The 20,853-nt window shown below is 46.9% G+C and overlaps 1 protein-coding gene across 5 annotated transcripts in view; it reads right to left on the bottom strand.

Annotated features, from left to right (window-relative positions):
- Positions 1–20,853, bottom strand: part of kdm4ab (lysine (K)-specific demethylase 4A, genome duplicate b) — a 40,109-nt gene that overhangs the window by 3,837 nt on the left and 15,419 nt on the right. For all 5 annotated transcript variants that reach the window (XM_054737250.2, XM_054737252.2, XM_054737253.2 and 2 more), the window contains 6 exons: positions 20,648–20,823; positions 19,689–19,893; positions 18,461–18,540; positions 15,586–15,641; positions 8,963–9,071; positions 3,320–3,511 (listed from right to left, as the gene is read on the bottom strand). In XM_054737250.2, the coding sequence (XP_054593225.2) occupies positions 3,320–3,511; positions 8,963–9,071; positions 15,586–15,641; positions 18,461–18,540; positions 19,689–19,893; positions 20,648–20,823 (818 nt within the window). The remainder of the gene's footprint in view (positions 1–3,319; positions 3,512–8,962; positions 9,072–15,585; positions 15,642–18,460; positions 18,541–19,688; positions 19,894–20,647; positions 20,824–20,853) is intronic.

Genomic DNA, 20,853 nt, shown 5'->3' with positions numbered 1-20,853 from the left:
CCTATTCCAGAACTTGCTGTTTTTCTGACAAAAACTCTAGAGAAGGTGGTTCTTTCCCAGTTGCAGGATTATCTAACTCTGCATTGCATTTCAGACTAATTCCAGTCAGGCTCTAAGGCACGCCAGCACTGAAAGTGCTCTTTTACGAGTGGTTAACGATGTGCTGAAGCTGCTTTAATGCTGCGTTTGGCATTACTGATCGTGACGGCTCGTTGTCTCGGCTAGGATCCTGTGCCGGAATGAGGGGCACAGTGCTTAAATGGTTTCAGTCTCCTCTACAGGACAGGTAGACTGCACTTGGGGAATTCTGCATCACGACTAGCATTTGTGGACTGTGGGGTTCCCCAAGGTTCCGCTCTAGGGCCTGCCCTTGTGTCATGTGTTGTACCTCTAGCCTCGATCTTTGCTAAACACAACATTACTTATCACTGACTTGCGGGTGAGCTTCAGATTTATCTTCTTGCTTCCTTCCACTGGTTACCAGTTCATTTTAGGAAACATCTGAAATGACTGCTCTGTTTAAATCTATCATGGTTTGGCCCCACCCTCTGTGTTACTGTCAACACACACACCTGCCAGGACTCTGAGGGAAGGTTCTCAGTCATTATGACTGATGTCAAAAGCTCGTGTAAAGACACGAGACAGAACATCTTCTGTGGCCGGCCCGCAGCTCTGGAACCACCTTCCCTTACAGCTCAGAACTCTTGGAGACGTGCAGGCCTTGCTGAAGACGTGTATCGTTGATGTGGCGTTTAACGAAGATGAGTTCTTTTACATTTTTCTTGAGTAGTTATTGAAGTCTGATTTAGCCAGTGTGATTCGTGTCAGGTACGATCAGCTGAGCTGGAGTGTGGCTTGGAGACCCAGGCGCGGAGAGACTGGTATTTGGTCGTGACTGATTACAGCGTGGGAAGTTCTCTTCCCGGACGGTCTTTAGAGTTGGCAGATTAGGCTTAGTCGTTTTAGAATAGGTTGGCGTCTATCGTGAGATGATGACTGAGTGCCGGCTCAGCTGTGACAGGTCCTTAAATAGGCTCAGCGAGATGACGTCACCGGGAAGCGTCGGTGACAGGGATGCTGGGAACTGGAGTGCAGTGCCAGCCAGGCCCGCAGAGGAGGTTAAGAGGAGGAGTTCATGACAATTAGCTTGTTGTTTTAATGCTTCATGTTTTAGTCTATTGCTGGCATGTTTATCGTGGGTGTGTATGTACAGCACTTTGGGTTTTAAGTGTGCTTTATAAATACATTTGACCTTTGACCTTAGATATTCACATTATTGGGTTCTTGCTGTTTGGAGCTGGTGGGTTCCTGCCGTATCGGCAGATCTTGGAGGTGTTGGCGGGTCCACCAAGCTCAGAGGAGGAAAGCGCTCTGCTTTGAACTCTCAGACATTGCAAGCTGGATGATCCGAGCAGTAATCTGGCAGAGTTTTGGGAAATTGCACGCAGAAGGGAAACCAACTTGGAGAAATATCCAGCTGTGTGTTTTGAAAATTGCCCCACTGATTCAGCTGTTGTGGTGCCTTTGAGACCAGCAAGGACTGAAGGTAATAATCTACAAATAATATAATAATTAGGGCCGGGACTTTAACGCGTTAATTACGATTAACTAATTAGAAAAAAATAACGCGTTAAAAAAATTAACGCATTTAATCGCAGCTTGCATTTCAAGCACGGCGGAACCTTTGTCATTGCACGACTTCCTCGTAGACAGAATATCACTGACGCACACAACGATGCACAGTGCTAATGGCTACTAAACGTAATAAAAACAGAAAGAAGTTGCCTTGCTTGGACTGATGCAGGATTTAGGAAACACGTCCGCCTCTTTTCTTAACTTGAAAAAAAAAACTTCCAGACAACAACGGAGTCCGTGTCGCGGACATTTTTCAGAGATCGTCTCTGCTGCGGCTGCACGGTGGCACCAGAAACTTAACAAAAGTAGCGGTAAGCTATATTTTTAACATTTACGTAACATCTGTGCAGCGCTGAAAGCACCAGACAGAATAATTCTGTGACCTAACAGTAGTTTATGAAAGTAGTCAGACAAACGAGAGGCACCTGGCTGCCGCTGGGAGAACGCTCCGTGTTCTCACTACTCTGTAAACAATCACAAACAACGTGTCTTAAAGTTGAAAACAGAAGTTTAAGTTAAAACAGAAACACTCTGAAACTTTTCTGATGAATTCTGTCGGGGAGTTATACGTTTCTGAGACGAGTCTGTCTAAACATCACATGCATTACTATCATTAAGCAGCAGGTGTGTTGAAGCTGTCATCAGCTAAGGGGCGGATGCTTAAGTGCATCAGGGGCAGCGAGGAACGAGGAAGTGGTGATCAGGCTGGAGATCACACCAGATTCTCTGCTGCAGGCGTGAATCTGCGGGTCTGCAGCATCCTCTTCTTAACGTGACATCAGGACTTCCCATGTAAGGAAGGTCCGCTCACCTGTTCGTCAGATCATTATTTCCTCGCCATGATCTTTTATCTTCCCATCATCCTCCAGTCATCCAACTGGAACCAGTTAGTGTTCCTGATCATTCTCAGAATATGTCACGCCTGCTCTGGTGTTAAAAGTTAGTACATTTAAGTCCTAGATCATATTTGTGCCTGTTCTACTGTCATTTTGAAGGATTATTATTTATGTGTTTTTACTACATTATGAGTAGAAATGCTAATAAAATCTCCCAATTATACAAACAAGTGAAACTGGAAAAATTAATCTGGTGCAAAGTCAAATTTATTTCAGTCATTCGACTAGACAGAGAGACTATTTAAAGGCTCAGGAACCCTTTGCAGGTGTTTTCTATTTGTAATTAGAAATTTTAGTTGATTTGGGACTTGTTTCATATCACACAGTGACATTTGAATAATTAAAATGCATTTTTTTTATTAAAAGCTTTAGTTTACAGTAATAACCATGTCTAATGTTTGATTCTCTGTCTCAAAATTTTAATTAAAAGTTTTACTTTGAGAGCACATTTTCCTGAACGATTAAAATGCGATTAATTGAGATTAATTAATTACAAAGCCTGTAATTAATTAGATTAAAATTTTTAATCAAGTCCCAGCCCTAATAATAATCTGACAGAATATTTATGAGTTGTGAGCATCCCGATGCAGGAGTGTGATGCAGCATGGTTGACCTGCTGTTGGTGACTCAGCCCTAGTGACGACTTCATCTCTGACACACCACTTCTGCTTTTTGTTACACGACTCTGCTTCATCACTGATTCTTCATCCTGCAACCTTTCATGTTAGAACCAATGATGTCCACTAAGAGAAAACCGGGTTGGCCCAACTGGGATGCTGCTGGCTTACCTCCGGTATGAGAGGTGCTCGGTGTCTGTGGCAGGTGACGAAGACTACGAAGGGCCAGTCGTCTGGGTGCATGAGGATGCCGGCTGCCTCGGCGCAGGTGGGGTGAAAGGCTGTGGAACAACGGCCGTGGGAGCACTGGACACAGCAGCCCGTCACCTCCCTCTTCATTCGCTTCCTGCAGTACGCACACTTCTACCACGGGCAGAGACGAGGGGGAGGAAAAGACAACTCAGAACTCAGACTGGCACCCAGAAGTCACACACTGTTGCTTCCAGACATTAACAAGGTCCTGAAAAAGCTAGCAGAAGCTCAAACCCTAACCCTACTGCCAGGTTTACATCGCATAGATAAGAGCTTATGTCTGCCTGCATGGTAGCGCAGTTAGCCCTGTTGCCCCGCAGCAAGAAGGTTGCAGGTTCAAAAACTGAGCAGCAGCCTTTCTGCGTGGAGTTGCAGGTTCTCCCCATGCATGCGTGGGTTTCCCCCACAGACAACAACATGCCCTATAGCAGGGGCATTCAATCCTGGGCCTGGAGGGCCGGTATCCAGCACGTGTTACCCTGTTTCAACACACCTGATCTCCATCAGCAGGCTTCTGCTGAGCTGCTGCCCAGGTGATTCAACCACTGAGTCAAGTGTGTTGGAGCAGAGAAACCACTAAAACATGCTGGCAACCGGTCCTCCAGGCCCGGAATTGAATGCTCCTGCTATAGGTTAACAATTGTACGTTGCTTTGGATAAAAGCGTCTGCCAAATAAACATGTCCTTCAGGATGGATGAGCTAACGGCTAGTCTGAGTTCAGTTAACCTTTTGGGCGCCAGAGTTTTCCCAAGAAAGTACGCGAGCATTTCTAAAGGTTGTAGCTTGGAAACGGTCAGAGATAAACGTCAACTGTAAATGAGAAACACCTTCAGTAGGACTCAACGTTTGTGTATTCACTCATCCAATTAGCATATTGTGATGTCACCAGGCAGCCATGTTGAAATGCATCATCTTTACAGATGTTCCTTCGTATTTTTTCAGGTAACTTAGAAATTTTCATATTTTAACATTTTTTATTTACACACACAGTCCAGGCCAAAAGTTAGGACACACCTTCTCATTCAGTGTGTTTTCTTTATCTTCATGAGCATTTACAAACGGGCCAACAGGTGCTAAACACCTCAGGCAACGCCTTCAAGACTGCTGGAAAAGCATCTCAGGCAAGGGCGTAGGAACGAGTTTAATATTGGGGGGGGGGGGGGGGGGAACACATTTTGGAAATTAGCAAATCTGTTGTAGGTCAATAAATAGGTCAACCTCACTGAAAATAATACATTTAATGATTATTTGTGATTCTAACACGTCACTGAGTGTTTCATGCAGGCTGAACATGAACATAGTCTCCTACCGCTATCTCCTGCAGTAGCTTCTGATAGAAAATCTGATAGACGGTGAAACTCTAGGATTAGAAAAGCCTGACAGATGTGACTCAGGGCGGAAGGCAAAGCCCAGAAAGACAAGGAAATAACTTTTATAGCCCAGTTCACTAACATTATTATTGTTTTTTTGATCGGGGACCCATGAGCCAGCCAGAAGGGGAGGAGACTTAGGCTCCCCATTAGCCAGATCCAGGTTTGATTACTGGCCAGCGTGGACGTGTTAATGATAAAAAAGCTGTTTATGTGTCAGTACTGTTTTATTTTTATTTAATAATATGAATGTAGGATATATGATCTTATTCGTATGGGTAGAGATGTGTAAACAGATTTAATACAAGACTAAAGCTGTGAATATTCAGTCTGAACTGATCCGACTCTCATCAGAATATTTTAAACTACATCAGCCAACAATGCTGACCAACAATCAGAACAATCTGTTTGTTTGTGACTGAATGAAAAAATACATCATTCACTCACAACAGCAGCTGGAACTAAGTTAGTTTTCAGACGGACAAAAGAAAAACAGTGGCCAAAATTGCAGTCTAAACGCACCAGAAAGCAGAGTTTAACACTTATTTTTCTAATATTTCTAAGGAAGTATTCATTGTATTCTTAAACCGTACTGCCCAGCCCTACTTGTAATGGGATTACATTTATTCAACTGTGTTCACTTATCATTACACTCAAATCTTCCTCTCATCAGCCACTAAAACCATCTCACTCTTCACTGTAGCACCTCAGCTGGTCTGGCTCTCCCTGTCTCACCCTCAGCTGGTCTGGCTCTCCCTGTCTCACCCTCAGCTGGTCTGGTGCTCCCTGTCTCACCCTCAGCTGGTCTGGTGCTCCCTGTCTCACCCTCAGCTGGTCTGGCTCTCCCTGTCTCACCCTCAGCTGGTCTGGTGCTCCCTGTCTCACCCTCAGCTGGTCTGGTGCTCCCTGTCTCACCCTCAGCAGGTCTGGCTCTCCCTGACTCACCCTCAGCTGGTCTGGTGCTCCCTGTCTCACCCTCAGCAGGTCTGGCTCTCCCTGTCTCACCCTCAGCTGGTCTGGCTCTCCCTGTCTCACCCTCAGCAGGTCTGGCTCTCCCTGTCTCACCCTCAGCTGGTCTGGCTCTCCCTGTCTCACCCTCAGCAGGTCTGGCTCTCCCTGTCTCACCCTCAGCTGGTCTGGTGCTCCCTGTCTCACCCTCAGCTGGTCTGGCTCTCCCTGTCTCACCCTCAGCAGGTCTGGCTCTCCCTGTCTCACCCTCAGCTGGTCTGGTGCTCCCTGTCTCACCCTCAGCTGGTCTGGCTCTCCCTGTCTCACCCTCAGCTGGTCTGGTGCTCCCTGTCTCACCCTCAGCTGGTCTGGCTCTCCCTGTCTCACCCTCAGCTGGTCTGGTGCTCCCTGTCTCACCCTCAGCTGGTCTGGCTCTCCCTGTCTCACCCTCAGCTGGTCTGGTGCTCCCTGTCTCACCCTCAGCTGGTCTGGCTCTCCCTGTCTCACCCTCAGCTGGTCTGGTGCTCCCTGTCTCACCCTCAGCTGGTCTGGCTCTCCCTGTCTCACCCTCAGCAGGTCTGGTGCTCCCTGTCTCACCCTCAGCTGGTCTGGCTCTCCCTGTCTCACCCTCAGCAGGTCTGGCTCTCCCTGTCTCACCCTCAGCTGGTCTGGCTCTCCCTGTCTCACCCTCAGCAGGTCTGGCTCTCCCTGTCTCACCCTCAGCTGGTCTGGCTCTCCCTGTCTCACCCTCAGCAGGTCTGGCTCTCCCTGTCTCACCCTCAGCTGGTCTGGTGCTCCCTGTCTCACCCTCAGCTGGTCTGGCTCTCCCTGTCTCACCCTCAGCAGGTCTGGCTCTCCCTGTCTCACCCTCAGCTGGTCTGGTGCTCCCTGTCTCACCCTCAGCTGGTCTGGCTCTCCCTGTCTCACCCTCAGCTGGTCTGGTGCTCCCTGTCTCACCCTCAGCTGGTCTGGCTCTCCCTGTCTCACCCTCAGCTGGTCTGGTGCTCCCTGTCTCACCCTCAGCTGGTCTGGCTCTCCCTGTCTCACCCTCAGCTGGTCTGGTGCTCCCTGTCTCACCCTCAGCTGGTCTGGCTCTCCCTGTCTCACCCTCAGCTGGTCTGGTGCTCCCTGTCTCACCCTCAGCTGGTCTGGCTCTCCCTGTCTCACCCTCAGCAGGTCTGGTGCTCCCTGTCTCACCCTCAGCTGGTCTGGCTCTCCCTGTCTCACCCTCAGCAGGTCTGGTGCTCCCTGTCTCACCCTCAGCTGGTCTGGCTCTCCCTGTCTCACCCTCAGCTGGTCTGGCTCTCCCTGTCTCACCCTCAGCAGGTCTGGTGCTCCCTGTCTCACCCTCAGCTGGTCTGGCTCTCCCTGTCTCACCCTCAGCAGGTCTGGTGCTCCCTGTCTCACCCTCAGCTGGTCTGGCTCTCCCTGTCTCACCCTCAGCTGGTCTGGCTCTCCCTGTCTCACGCTCAGCTGGTCTGGCTCTCCCTGTCTCACCCTCAGCAGGTCTGGTGCTCCCTGTCTCACCCTCAGCTGGTCTGGCTCTCCCTGTCTCACCCTCAGCAGGTCTGGTGCTCCCTGTCTCACCCTCAGCTGGTCTGGCTCTCCCTGTCTCACCCTCAGCTGGTCTGGCTCTCCCTGTCTCACCCTCAGCTGGTCTGGCTCTCCCTGTCTCACCCTCAGCTGGTCTGGCTCTCCCTGTCTCACCCTCAGCAGGTCTGGTGCTCCCTGTCTCACCCTCAGCAGGTCTCACCTTCTTCATCATTTTCTAGCTGAACTTCCTCTGGTCTCTTATATGAAAGAAGTGACATGAATAAGGTTTAAAAATTAAATGTGATGAGAATGTCACAAACAAGCAACAATCACACTTACAAACTCCATTTTTATGTGGAGATTCAACTTTTTTATTTATTTCGTGTCAAATTCGCCATTTTTTGTTGACTAGTAGTGTTGTTTAATGTCTAATGCTAACTAGCAAGATGTTTACGCTAGTCAGCCATTTTAGCGTTTGACCAGAAATACAATTATCCTCTTGGACTAAATTATTACCAACTCACAATTCCTTTCTTTCATGAGACGAACTCGCTGAGCTGCTGCCGTCTGTCTCTGACACCTGTGTCTGCCCCGGCTCTGACTCCCGCTTCTCTCAGCCAGCCTGTCTAACTCCCTGAGGGGAGGGGCTGTGTCGGAGAGAAGTCCGCGGTGTCTTTCAAAATAAAAGCTCGCGAGTCAAATATTTCAAAATCAATCTTTTTCTTCTCCATGTTGTTGGGGGGGGGACAAATGCGCGTTTGTCCAATATTGGAGGGGAACCCCCCCCCACGCCCTTGATTTCAGGTGACTTCCTCTGGAAGCTCATCAAGAGAAAACCAAGAGTGTGTAAAGCAGTAACCAGAGCAACGGGCGGACATTCTGAAGGGAAATAGAACATGAAACATGTGTTTAGTTATGTCAGTTCTTCTGGTGGAGCAATACCTCCTCATGTGTTCATTCATAGTGTTGATGCCTTCAGTGAGAACCTCCCAGTGGAAATGGTCACGAAGATAAAGACAACACATTCAATGAGAAGGGCCTGTACTGCTGCTGTGGCCCCCAGACTCTGGAGCTCTCTCCTCCGATCCTGGGATCAGTGGACTCAGTGGTCTCCTTTAAACTCGCCTGCTCATGTTTGGCGGGACCTTCATCACCCTCTCCTTGTTCTGCTCTTCCCCTTCCCCTACACATTAGGTCTGCTAGCAGCCTTTAAGGCTCTTTTAAAAACCTACCTTTCTACCCTTGCTTTTACCTGATTTCATCGTTGGTTTACTTCACCTCGGGGTCTACTGGATGTTTATCAGTGTTTTATCGTTTTATTTCTACTGCTCGTCTGTGTGCAGCACTTTGTGCATCTCTGACTGTTGGAAATGTGCTTTATAAATAAACTTGACATTGCTCTTGTTCTGCCTTTCCCAGGATCCACCGATTTCTCTCTCTCTCTCCCTCCCTCTAATCACAATAGTCTATTTTTAGCTAATTTTAAACATATTTTTTAATCATTTTCTAAATTCTTTTTTATATTTTACTTTTTTTTGTGAAGCACCTCGTGATTTTATCTTGATAGGCGCTACAGAAAAGACCTCTTCTTCTAAAAGTATATGAAGGTCTTTAGAAAATCTAATGGCGTTGTCTGTTTATATTTATATTGGTCTCACGCAAGAGAAATGCTCTTTAGCCCCCCCCCCCCCCCCAGAAGAGTGGTCCTACCAGTCTGAAGCGGGACAGCGGGATGGCAGACAGGTCCACCGGGCTCCGTTTGGTGACGTTAACGAAACGAGCTTCCAGCACGGTGATGGCACACAGCACATGGACCCATCTGTGGTGGAAAAGGCAGCAGACAGCAGAACCAGGTCAGAACTAACAACGTGAAACGGAGCCACACTGAATCACGTTCGACAGAGCTCTGCTTTGGACTCATGAAGCCACCTGAAACCAGACAGAAGACCCGATTAAATGTTTTAATCTTACCCAGTTTAAGGTCATTGGTCATCATCACACAGTGACGTTACCCCCCCACACACACACACACACACTCACACTCAGGAACTATTTAATATGCCACTTCACTATTGTGTAGGTGTGTGTGCAGGTGTGTGTGAGCATTAGAGCTCCTTAGAGGACTCTAAATGCATTACAGTAAATAAAAGCAGTGTTAAAGGCATGTTGGTAGCTCCAGCAGAAGATGTTAGACAGGAACTCCTTTCTTACCACAAATGACCCACTCAGTTATTACAATAAAATAATAATACAGAAAAATATAGTTATGTTATTTAAAGGCTGAATTAGGTTATTCATTAAACAGGCTCAGGTTTTAAAGGGAGTAATTTTCTGAGGCTGTGTGTGTGTGTGTGTGTGGGGGGGGGGGGGCTGAGGCACTTCTACAGGTGAGACTGGAAAAATAATTTTAACTTTATTTATAAAGTGCTTTCAAACAAAGTGCTGAAACAGAAGAGAACTACAATAAAAACCAATGAAACTCAGCCTGGAGATGAAGACACACGAGTCAGGGTGAAAACGTGTCTCTTGAGCTTCGATGAGCTCGGCTGCCTCAGTTCTTGAGGTAACTGTTCCACAATGACGGTCAGCGTTCAGTGGTAAATGGCCTGTAAATGATATAGCGCCTTCTGGAGTAGGGCTGCAACAATGAATCGATAAATTTGATGAAAATCGATTACTAAAAGCGTTGGCAACGAATTGCGTCATCGATTCGTTGTGTCGCACAACTCTTCCAAAAGCCCCCCCCCCCCCCCCCTTCCCGCCCGCCGTTGCGCACAGACCAGAGCAAGTCAGATCAGCGCGAGGGAGAGCCGCAGATCAGCGCGAGGGAGAGCCGCAGATCAGCGCGAGGGAGAGCCGGCAGACTTGCGCTGCTGCGAACCGGTTCCGCATTGTTGCACAGCGCTCCAGGCAGCTGCCTCCAGCGCACGGTCCATTCTCAAAGTGGCGCAACCAAAAAACTATAATTAGCACACGATCGTTCTTGTCTGCACATGTTCTCTATTTTCTGTCTTATTTGTGCCTGAAGCTAGCTACTGTGGAGCTCATCACCTGTGCTGTGGTGATGTCACCTCACGCAGCATCGAAAACGCGCTCTGAGCTGTGTGGTCAGGAGATCTTTGATCTGCTCAGAAGTAACTGATGAGGTGAAAAGGTAAGAATCCAGGCAACAGATTTTCTGGAGAGTTTAGAGGAGATGCAGGAAGATGAGAGACAGACAGGACAGGAAAATAGTTCAATAAAAACAAGAAAACAAAGTAAAATGTAGGTAGATTTATCTCCACTACACGTTTTTACCTATAAAACAATAAGTTATACACACATGTCATATTTATACATCTGATACAATTCAGATCACCTTCAACACTCAGTCACACACCCAGGGCCGTTTCAAGACATTTTGGGGGCCAAGGCAAAATGCCCCCCCCCCCCCCCTCCATAACTGGGCTCCCCAGAAGCCTCTGTGTAATCCATACCCTCTCCAGTAGTGTTAGTTATACGGTGTTTATAAAAGCCCCTCAGACATTACTGACATGTTCTAATATTATCAGATGAAAAACTAAATTATCAGACATGCTGTCTCATCTGCTGCTTTTCTAAACCTGCTAAAAGTAACAAAACCATTTGAAAGCCACTATTTGTGGATTCTCTGAAAGTTTCCATGGAGTGTGTGACAACTTATTTTTTCATTGATCCTATCGTCTAATCTCACAGCTGAAACAAGCATCTTTAATAATCTGTGCACAGGAAGCGTACCGATGCTGTAGTAAAACAAAAGGTATAATAATTTATTATTAATAAAACCTTGTTGCAGCACTAAAGCAGAAAAATGAGATTTTGCATTAAATATGCAAAATATTTACATATGAATTGTTTTAGAGCCCTTTTATTGGCAGAATCTGATATTAATTTAGTTCTTACAAAAAATGGGTCCCAACATGGTTTGTGTGGCGTTGCCATAGTGTGACGTCATAGGCACAGGTCCCCTGTCCTCTTGTTTGGAAATGGAAATATGGTCACCCTACATTAAACAAACTGTCCACCCGGGCTTTTGCGCTGCACAGAGACGCTTCGCTGCCTACGACTGAACGTCAGTTGAGAGTCAGTCTCATGCAGACTGACCAATGAAGAGAGGGCCTCAAGTTAAGACCCTCTCCTCATTGGTCAGTCCACACGAGGTGGGTCAAAGGTTACTCTGGGCGGGTTACGTGTTGTCAGGCATTCAAGTATTGAGTATATTTACTGCATATTACAGTAAAATATTCTGTATGTGACCACATTATGGTGATCCTCGGGTCGTGATGATGGAGCCCTTGAATATTTTTGCCCAGGGTACAACAAAGTGTTAATCTGGCCCTGGTTCCGCCGTCACATTCCCACAGAAACTGGTTGATCACACCGGGGCCAGACTACTAGCATGTGGTTTTACAACCACAATGTCCTCAGAAGCAAAAACGCTTTTAAAAGGGAGGGAGGAGTCCTAACTGTTGCTGCAGGCGTGTTGTGTGAGAGTGCAGTTATATACTGGTTCATATATTTTTGGGTTCAGTTGCTTTCATGTGGCCTAATGTGAGTCTATTTGGGATCATTGGAATGATCAGCAGCATTTCTTGATGTGACTTTATGGCAGTTGCCCAGGGCATCATCGCAAGGAGGATGGCATTCATTTACTTTTGTTTTATTTGGTATTTTTTCAGTCATTTTTGGAAATAGTGATCAATTTTGATTAATTCACAGCCTATGTTTAATTACATTTAAAATAAATGTCAACAGATGAGATCAAACAAAACAGATGAGAATTGCCCTTAAGCTGTTTAATTGGACCAAGCATTTTAGGTCACAGATAGATGTAGCTTAGGGTCTCTGTCTATACACCTTATAAGATTATTTAGGTGATGGCATGTTGTTTTTCTGCTATTGAACTGTTTTCTAATAATGTTGTGTTAAATAAAGTGAAGGAAGGAGAGAAATAACGTTTCCCTAGCAGTTTTTAAAAATTTCCCCATGTAATCCGATTAATCGATTAATCGTGTCGAGACCCCGTCCGATTAATCGATTATCCAAATAATCGTTTGTTGCAGCCCTATTCTGGAGTCCTGGAACCCCCAACAGACACCAGGGGGTGCTAAAAGCAAGCCAAACCTGCCTAGTCTGCCTTTAAATGCTGTTTCAGATATATAGGAATATATGATCATATATTGGGAATATATATATATATATATATTTTTTTTTTTTCATTTAAAAACATCAGTAACTACTATGTACTCAAAAGTATTAAAAATTGGTACTGTTAAGTATCGGTATGGAGTCCTAGGTACCGGGAGTTGGTGCCGTATCGATTGAAATGTGAAAGGTAGCCATCCCTAGGTGAATATGGGTTACAGCTCATAACATCCCCACCATCTCAGACAATTAGAATATTATAGAGTCAAAAGTGTTAGACCCTAATCAGCTGATGAAAGCAGAACACCTGCAGAGGGTTCCTGAGCTGGAATTAGGGCTGCAACAAACGATTATTTGGATAATCGATGAATCGGATGGGGTCTCGACACGATTAATCGATTAATCGGATTACATAGGGACATTGTTAAAAACTGCTAGGGAAACGTTATTTCTCTCCTTCCTTCATTTTATTAAACACAACATTATTAGAAAACAGTTCAATAGCAGAAAAACAACATGCCATCACCTAAATTGTCTTATAAGGTGTATAGACAGAGACCCTAAGCTACACCTATCTGTGACCTAAAATGCTTGGTTCAAGTTAAACAGCTTAAAGAGCAAGTCACCCCTACCAGAGTCTAACTCCACTCCCACTTCATGTTTGAAAAATGCAACACATGCTGTTGCCTGGCAGACCGAGAGGGCGGAGCCGCTAACAAATACACACACACTCAGGCTCACGACGGCATTGTGACATCATAATGTACCAGTTTACATCATAGCATACTTCTTAGCCAATAGCGGTGGCAGATTTAAATTAAAATACAGTGCAGAGTTTTTACCTGACGACGGCACAACACTGCCAGTTTTAGGCAGAATATTTAAATTTTAACTAAGATGCACTGAAGTGCCAAATTATTGACGACACGTGTCTGCAGCACAATTAGACACTCGTTTATTTAGTTTATCAGCCAAAAAAAGTTTATTTGGGGGTGACTTGCTCTTTAAGGGCAATTCTCATCTGTTTTGTTTGATCTCATCTGTAGACATTTATTATAATTGGGGATGTCAAACAACTAATTTTTAAATGTAATTAAACATAGGCTGTGAATTAATCAAAATTGATCACTATTTCCAAAAATGACTGAAAAACACCAAATAAAACAAAAGTAAATGAATGCCATCCTCCTTGTGATGATGCCCTGGGCAACTGCCATAAAGTCACATCAAGAGATGCTGCTGATCATTCCAATGATCCCAAATAGACTCACATTAGGCCACATGAAAGCAACTGAACCCAAAAATATATGAACCAGTATATAACTGCACTCTCACACAACACGCCTGCAGCAACAGTTAGGACTCCTCCCTCCCTTTTAAAAGCGTTTTCGCTTCTGAGGACATTGTGGTTGTAAAACCACATGTTAGTAGTCTGGCCCCGGTGTGATCAACCAGTTTCTGCGGGAATGTGACGGCGGAACCGGTTAGCAGCAGTGCGAGCCCCCCCCCCCCCATCGCGCTTACGATTTTATAGACTTTTTTTTTACGAGCTTAGGGCATGTCTAGCCTGTGTAATAATCCGGGGCTTGGGTGAATCACTTTTGAAAAGGTTTTAACTTACCCGGACACCGAGCTCTCTCCCTCCTCGCTGATGGTTCTGACATGCTTGCGTTTAAGATGCTGCATCATCACCGTAGTACTCCCGTGCCATGCTAAGTCTGACCTACAAACGTTGCAGGTAACGAATGTCTTCGCCTGATTTAACTGAAAATGCTCCCAAACTTTAGAAGTTTTTACTATTTTGGGTCTCGCTGCTTCCGCCGTGTTCCTCTTCCGAACACCTGCTGGCTCTCCCTCGTGCTGATCTGACTTGCTTCCGGTCTGTGCGCAACGGCGGCCGGGGGGGGTCGCTTTTGGAAGAGTTGCGCAACACAACGAATCAATGACGCAATTCGTTGCCAACGCTTTTAGTAATCGATTTCCATCGAATTTATCGATTCGTTGTTGCAGCCCTAGCTGGATTACTGACATAAATGGACTTTTGCATCAGATTCTGGTTTCTGGGTTTTGCCTGGAAACTAGACAGCTTAACTAAAAAACCGTCCCCACCTGGGTTTAACTAAGGAGACAGACACGAGCCTCCTATTGGATAACTACTGCATGGGTGATCATCCTTCGGCTGCAATAAGTGCTTTAACCCAACTGGTGCAACGAGCTGCTTCTCATTTCTTAACCAGCCATGCTGAAAGACACGTCTGGTGGGGGAGAAGATGTCCGTCTGTGTGAGAAGGGTCAGATCATCGGCATCAGGCAGAGAAAACATCTGAGGAGAAACGACTTCAGAACTGTCCAACGCTTTATTAAAACTGGTCTGATGAGTCCGGATGGACCCTGGTCCAGAGTGATGGCGCATCAGGGTAAGAAGAGAGGCAGATGAAGTGATGCCTACTGTACAAGCCTGTGGGGGCAGGGCTATGATCTGGGCTTGCTGCAGGTGGTCAGGTCTAGGTTCAGCAACAGGAAGTGCTCCAAGAATGAGGTCACACATGGATCAACCACCACAGAGTCCAGACCTTAACCCCACTGAGAATCTTTGGGATGTGCTGGAGAAGGCTTTGTGCAGCAGTCAGACTACATCATCAGTAAAGATCTTGGTGACACATTAACGCAGCGCTGGATGGAGATTAACCTGTTGAAGCTACAGAACCGTATCGAATCAACGCCACAGCGAGTGTGTGTCGTAGTCCCAGCTAAAGGCGGTCCATCAGCGTGTGACCTTTTCTAAGCCCGGCAGGTTATTAGCCACAATGAAAACGCACATGCCTGACTGTGCAGAGGAGAGCTGGAGTTTCTACTTTCTTCCTGTGGGATGGATTTAAAACGTTCATTTTGTCTTCGTTATGAATCATTTTCCTTTATAACGACGAGCGTTTTGCTGGTTTACGGATGTTTACCTGATACCTGCTGAAGGCTTCAGTCTTCCTCCTGTCAGATGGTTGGTGTGTTCTGATATTTGCTTAGAGGTTACGCCATCTTCACATGGCTAGAGTATATTTATGGACATCTCAGACGTGTTTGAGAGTAAAGATGAGCAAACATCCTTAAAGAAACATCTTGATCATGTTTTTAGATAAAAGAGCTTCCGTGTTGTTTCTGTGACATCAACTTACTTGTCGTTGTTGGCTCTCTGCAGAGCCCCCCCCCTTAGTGAGCACAGGCAGCAGTCCTGGAAAAAAACACAAAACCCTCTTTTAGTCCGTTTGTTTGAATTATGACCTCATCAGGTCTAACCCTAAACATACAGCGGGTACTCAACCATCTGAACATGTGTCTACACGCACTAAGGACCCATGACTCTCAGGTATTGTTCTGAAATCTGTCTACACGTGTGTTAGTGCGCACTTTTCCTTCACCATCATAATCCATCCTCCCTCACAGGCGTGGCATATCAAGGGGCTGATTAGAGGGTACCTGTGTGTCAGGTGTTAATACCTCCCCCGCGAGGTTCCCAGCTCCGACAGAACTTTCAAATGTTCCGGGGAAGGCGGGGGACATTGAGTCCGAATGGCCCCTGTTCTGTGCCTCCATTGTTGAGGCGGCCGACCAGATCTGTGGCTGCAGGATCGTCGGTGCCTGTCGTGGTGGCAACCCCAAAACCCGCTGGTGGACACCGGCGGTTAGGGATGCTGTCAAGCAGAAGAAAGAGTCCTATCAGGTCTTTTTGGCCTGTGGGACTCCAGAGGCAGCTGACGGGTACCGGCGGCACGAGGGGAACGTGGCTCGGGTGGTCGCCAAAGCAAAAACCCGGGCATGGGAGGAGTTCGATGAGGCCATGGAGCAAGACTTCCGTACGGCTTCAAGGAGATTCTGGTCCACCATCCGGCGCCTCGGGGGCGGGGGGGGGAGCAGTGCGCTACCAACACTGTTTATAGTGGGGACGGTGTGCTGCTGACCTCTACGTGGGACGTTGCAGATCGGTGGGCAGAATACTTCGAAGACCCCCTTAATCATTCCAGCACATCTTCCAGTGAGGAAGCAGAGTCTGGGGACTTTGGGCTGGACTCTCCAATCTCTGGTGCTGCCATCACTGAGGTGGTCAAAAAGCCTCAGTGGCAAGGCCCTGGGGGTGGATGAGGTCCGCCCGGAGTTCCTTAGGGCTCTAGATGTTGTATGGCTGTGTTGGCTTACTCTGCAATATCGCGTGGACATCAGGGGCAGTTCCACTGGACTGGCAGACCGGGGTGGCGGTCCCCCTATTTAAAAAGGGGGGCCCCAGGGTGTGTTCCAACTACAGGGGGATCACACTCCTGAGCCTTCCTGGTAAGGTCTGTTCAGGGGTTCTGGAGAGGAGGGTTTGTCGGATCATTGAACATCGGATTCAGGAGGAACAATGTGGTTTTAATCCTGACCGTGAAACACTGGACCAGCTCTATACCCTTAGGGGGTCCTGGAGGGCGAAGCTCTAATTTACCGGTGGATCTACGTTCCTACCCTCACCTATGCTCATGAGCTTTGGGTAGTGACCGAAAGAAAGAGATCATGGATACACGCGGCTGAAATGAGTTTCCTCCGCAGAGTGGCTGGGCTCTCCCTTAGAGATAGGGTGAGAAGCTTGGTCATCCGGGAGTAGGGATGGGTACCTTTGACATTTGAATCGATCCGGTACTAATTACCGGTACCTACGAATCGATACCGGTACTTAACGGTACCAGTTTTCGATACTTTTGAGTGTTTATTATTTTAATTCTCTTTTATAATTAAATATATATTTTTCTCAATATATAACCATATTTGATAAATATCACGATAAATAACATACAACTGTTTGTATTTTAACATCGTCCTTGTAGTTTTATAAGCTGATAATTAAACTGAAGCAAACATCTTTACTGTGAACTAAATTTACTGTGTATCTTCATTCCTTTTGCCGTCTTTTTTCATTTGATTTTTCCCACTGGGAAGATAGAATTTCCGAGGAGAAAGCGAACGCACCATTAGCTTATAACAATGGTAGCAATGGAAGCTAACATATCAAGCTAACGATATCTTAAACAGTTTATTTAGCTGCTGGAGCAGATTAAAACGATGATGCCTCACACTTAGATCGTCACTGGTTTCGTCTTCACCCGTCACATTTAGTAAAGTGAAGCCAAACTTTAGAACGCGTTCATGTTGTTCTAGTCGGAAATTCGGAGTTCCGAGGAGAAAGCGAACGCACCATTAGCGAAACGGAAGCTAACATATGAAGCTAATTATATTTACCTACCGGAGCAGATTAAGATGAGGATGTCTCACTTAGATAGTTGTAGCTGGTTTCATCATCACCCAGTTACCCATCACATTTAGTGAAGTGGACCCAAGCTTTAGCGTGCGTTCTCTCTACCATGCTGCTCTGTTTACAACTGGTTCACAGCAAGCAACGACAAAACGCTCTTGCGCATGCGCAGCTTCTTGGCAAGTTCTCGTTATGATGGACGGGTACCGAAATGAGGCACCGTTTGAAATGACGTGAATCGGTGCTCGGTCGGTACTATGGAATTCGGTCGGTACCTTAAAAAGTACCGATTTCGGTACCCATCCCTATCCGGGAGGGGCTCGGAGTAGACCCGCTGCTCCTTCACATCGAGAGGAGCCAGTTGAGGTGGCTCGGGCATCTGGTCAGGATGCCTCCTGAATGCCTCCATGGTGAGGTTTTCCAGGCACGTCCAACCGGGAGGAGACCTAAAGGTAGACCCAGGACACGCTGGAGGGACTATGTCTCTCACCTGGCCAGGGAACACCTTGGGATTCCCCCGGAGGAGCTGGCCCAAGTGGCTGGGGAGAGGGAAGTCTGGGCCTCTCGCATTAGGCTGCTGCCCCCATGACCCAACTCCGGATAAGCAGAAGAGAATGAGGAGGGAGGGAGGATGGAAGTCTGAGTGTTAGTCCTGTAGTCACTACTCTCTGCTGCAAGCTATCAGTACAGAAAGCAACCACGACATTCTGGTTTTATGTCCGCTGAGCTTCTGATTCTCTGGTTCGTTCTTCTGTAGAAGGTGAACTAACCTCTGTGATGGCACTGGCCTCACAGCGAGCACACAGCCAGTCGTCCAGCTCCGCTTCGTCCCCAGAGACACCGTAGCAGCCTGAACAGCAGCACAATAAAAACCAGTCACTGATCCGAGTTTAAAGCAACACCAGCTCCATTTGGACCGTCATCAGAAAAGCCTTCAGCCTGATCCGATACTTCTGGAATGCGTTTGAATTAGAGGAAAAGAGAACAGTTGTCCTTTTTACGTTTTATATTATCTATACATTTCTTTATTTCTGTACTTGTCATTTCCTTGTTTTTTCTGTCATAATGACATCATTTGTTAAGAAGGTACATTGATAAGAAACATGTTAGTATTACGGTGATAATTAGAAGTAGCATCGTTGCTCATTTTTCTACTTGTTTAAATATGCAGCTGTAATTTCATTTATTTGGTTGGGACAGTGCACGTTAATGAACATACATGAATGTAAACACTAGGGCTTGTATGAACTAGTCGACTAGTCGCTGTCGCGTGAAAATGAGCGACAAGATGCAGTCCTCAGGAAACACAGCAGGTGACGAGCTCCTGCGCGTCGGGAGGCGTCGGTACCGACACCCGCCGTAAAACGGACATTTGACCGAATTGTGACCTTTACCCTCTTGCAGTTTAACCTTCCCCTCACCCCCATCCTAACCTTAACCAGCTTGCGCATGCAAAGCTCTGATTGTTGACGCGCTCCAGACATCTGTGTCCTGAGCACGGCCACAGTAACATTATCACATCAGGTGTCGCCACCTCAAAAACTAATTTAACACGCCATCGTTCATGTCGGCTCATTTCCTTTCATGTTTTCTGTCTTTTATTCTTTTACTTGTGCCTGATGCGTTTCGCTGCCGTGGAGCGGGGCTAAGTCCTAGCTCCATCACGTGTCCCAATATAGTTCAGTAATCTACAGTTTTACTGCTGTGTGTATTTATTGATATAACTCTGGAAAATGTTTAACCGACAGTTTACCAGAATAAATCGTCCTGATGCTGGAGTAACTCCTCAGCTCAACTCGTTTTCTAATCCAGGATGTCACGGAGGTTCTACCGGTCCACGGACGATCTAATGTTGAAATGTAGAGGTCATCCTTTACATCATGTGTGTGTGTGTGTGTGTGTGTGTGTGTGAGTGGTAGCTTTCTAAACACAGGCTGATGTGTGGAGTATGGGCCGGAACCGGTCCACTCCTACATGTACTTCAGTCCCACTGCTTACTTGTATGGACTCGAACAGAACACTGAGCACAGTGGATCAGCCGACTCGTCCCATCTTCTGCCAGGTGAGGGTTGACTAGCTGTCCCTCCGCAGCGTCGCTCATCTTGCTGTTGAAACACATCTCAGGGATGAGAGGTTTGGACCACTGACGTCCTCCTGGACGGGTCACCACCGCCAGGCTGGAGTGTCCGAGGCTGGACTCGGTCTGAGAAGAAAGGGCGGTGCTGTTAGAGGAACTAAACTCAGACTTGTTTTGTACGGATTAGTGATCAGAACCAGCTGCGGCTCTTCAGACCCACACAACTGGGTTTTATAAGTGTTGGTTAGTACATCAAACCTAATGATAAACACAGCCCTTTACTACAAATACACAAGAGCACTAGAATGAAAGGTCCCTGTGCACATGAAGGACGCTCACGTTACTGGTCTTCTGCACAGAAACAAACCAAAACAGGTCCGCTCATCAGCTATTTCAGTGTTAATCTGGATCCCACAGAGAAGATGAGTGTTTAATGTCATCGTCCCTGTTCCAGGTACGAGACTGAAGGTGCAGCTGACACCTAACCGGTGATGGAGAGGAGATAAAACCAGGATGAATACGGCTGCAGAGATAAAACACAGCCTAGGTTCTGCAGGGTTCTGCAGGGTTCCAGCCGGGGCGCGGCACCACTGATGTATCAGAGCCAACAGTGACCTGCACCAGATCTGTGCTGCCGTCACAAAGTATCCGATACGGGCTTGATGAGCTTCTGCCTGCAGTGTGAGCGTAGCCTTAAGCGAATGACAAACGTGGTCACATGACCCGAATGGACTAGAAGCTTCCACATGTCTGTCTCAAGTCCTGAGTAGAGTAGAAAACAAGGCCGAGTCCCACCTCTGGTTGTCCGAGGCATCAAAACATTAGTAAAATAACAGCAGGCAGTGGAGGCCCGGCCCAGAGCGTAAAGGCAGGCGCTCACCTGGTGGTAGGTGTAGAACAGCAGGCAGATGGAGCAGTACGGAGCCCGCTGGCCCATCCTCTTGTTATACTCCCACTCAGCCTGTGGGTTGTACGGCCGGCCCTGCCACAGCTGCGTTAGAGGCTTTGCCCACTCCTCCTTCTCCTCGTGGAAGACCTGCACATCTTCGTTCGTGTCTGGAGACAGAGACAGACAGTAACGTGCTG

This window comes from Nothobranchius furzeri, chromosome 11 (genome assembly GCF_043380555.1).
Source record: "Nothobranchius furzeri strain GRZ-AD chromosome 11, NfurGRZ-RIMD1, whole genome shotgun sequence".
Lineage (NCBI taxonomy): Eukaryota > Metazoa > Chordata > Actinopteri > Cyprinodontiformes > Nothobranchiidae > Nothobranchius > Nothobranchius furzeri.
Note: the sequence above shows the minus strand (reverse complement) of the source record. Positions and strands in the feature narration are given on the sequence as shown.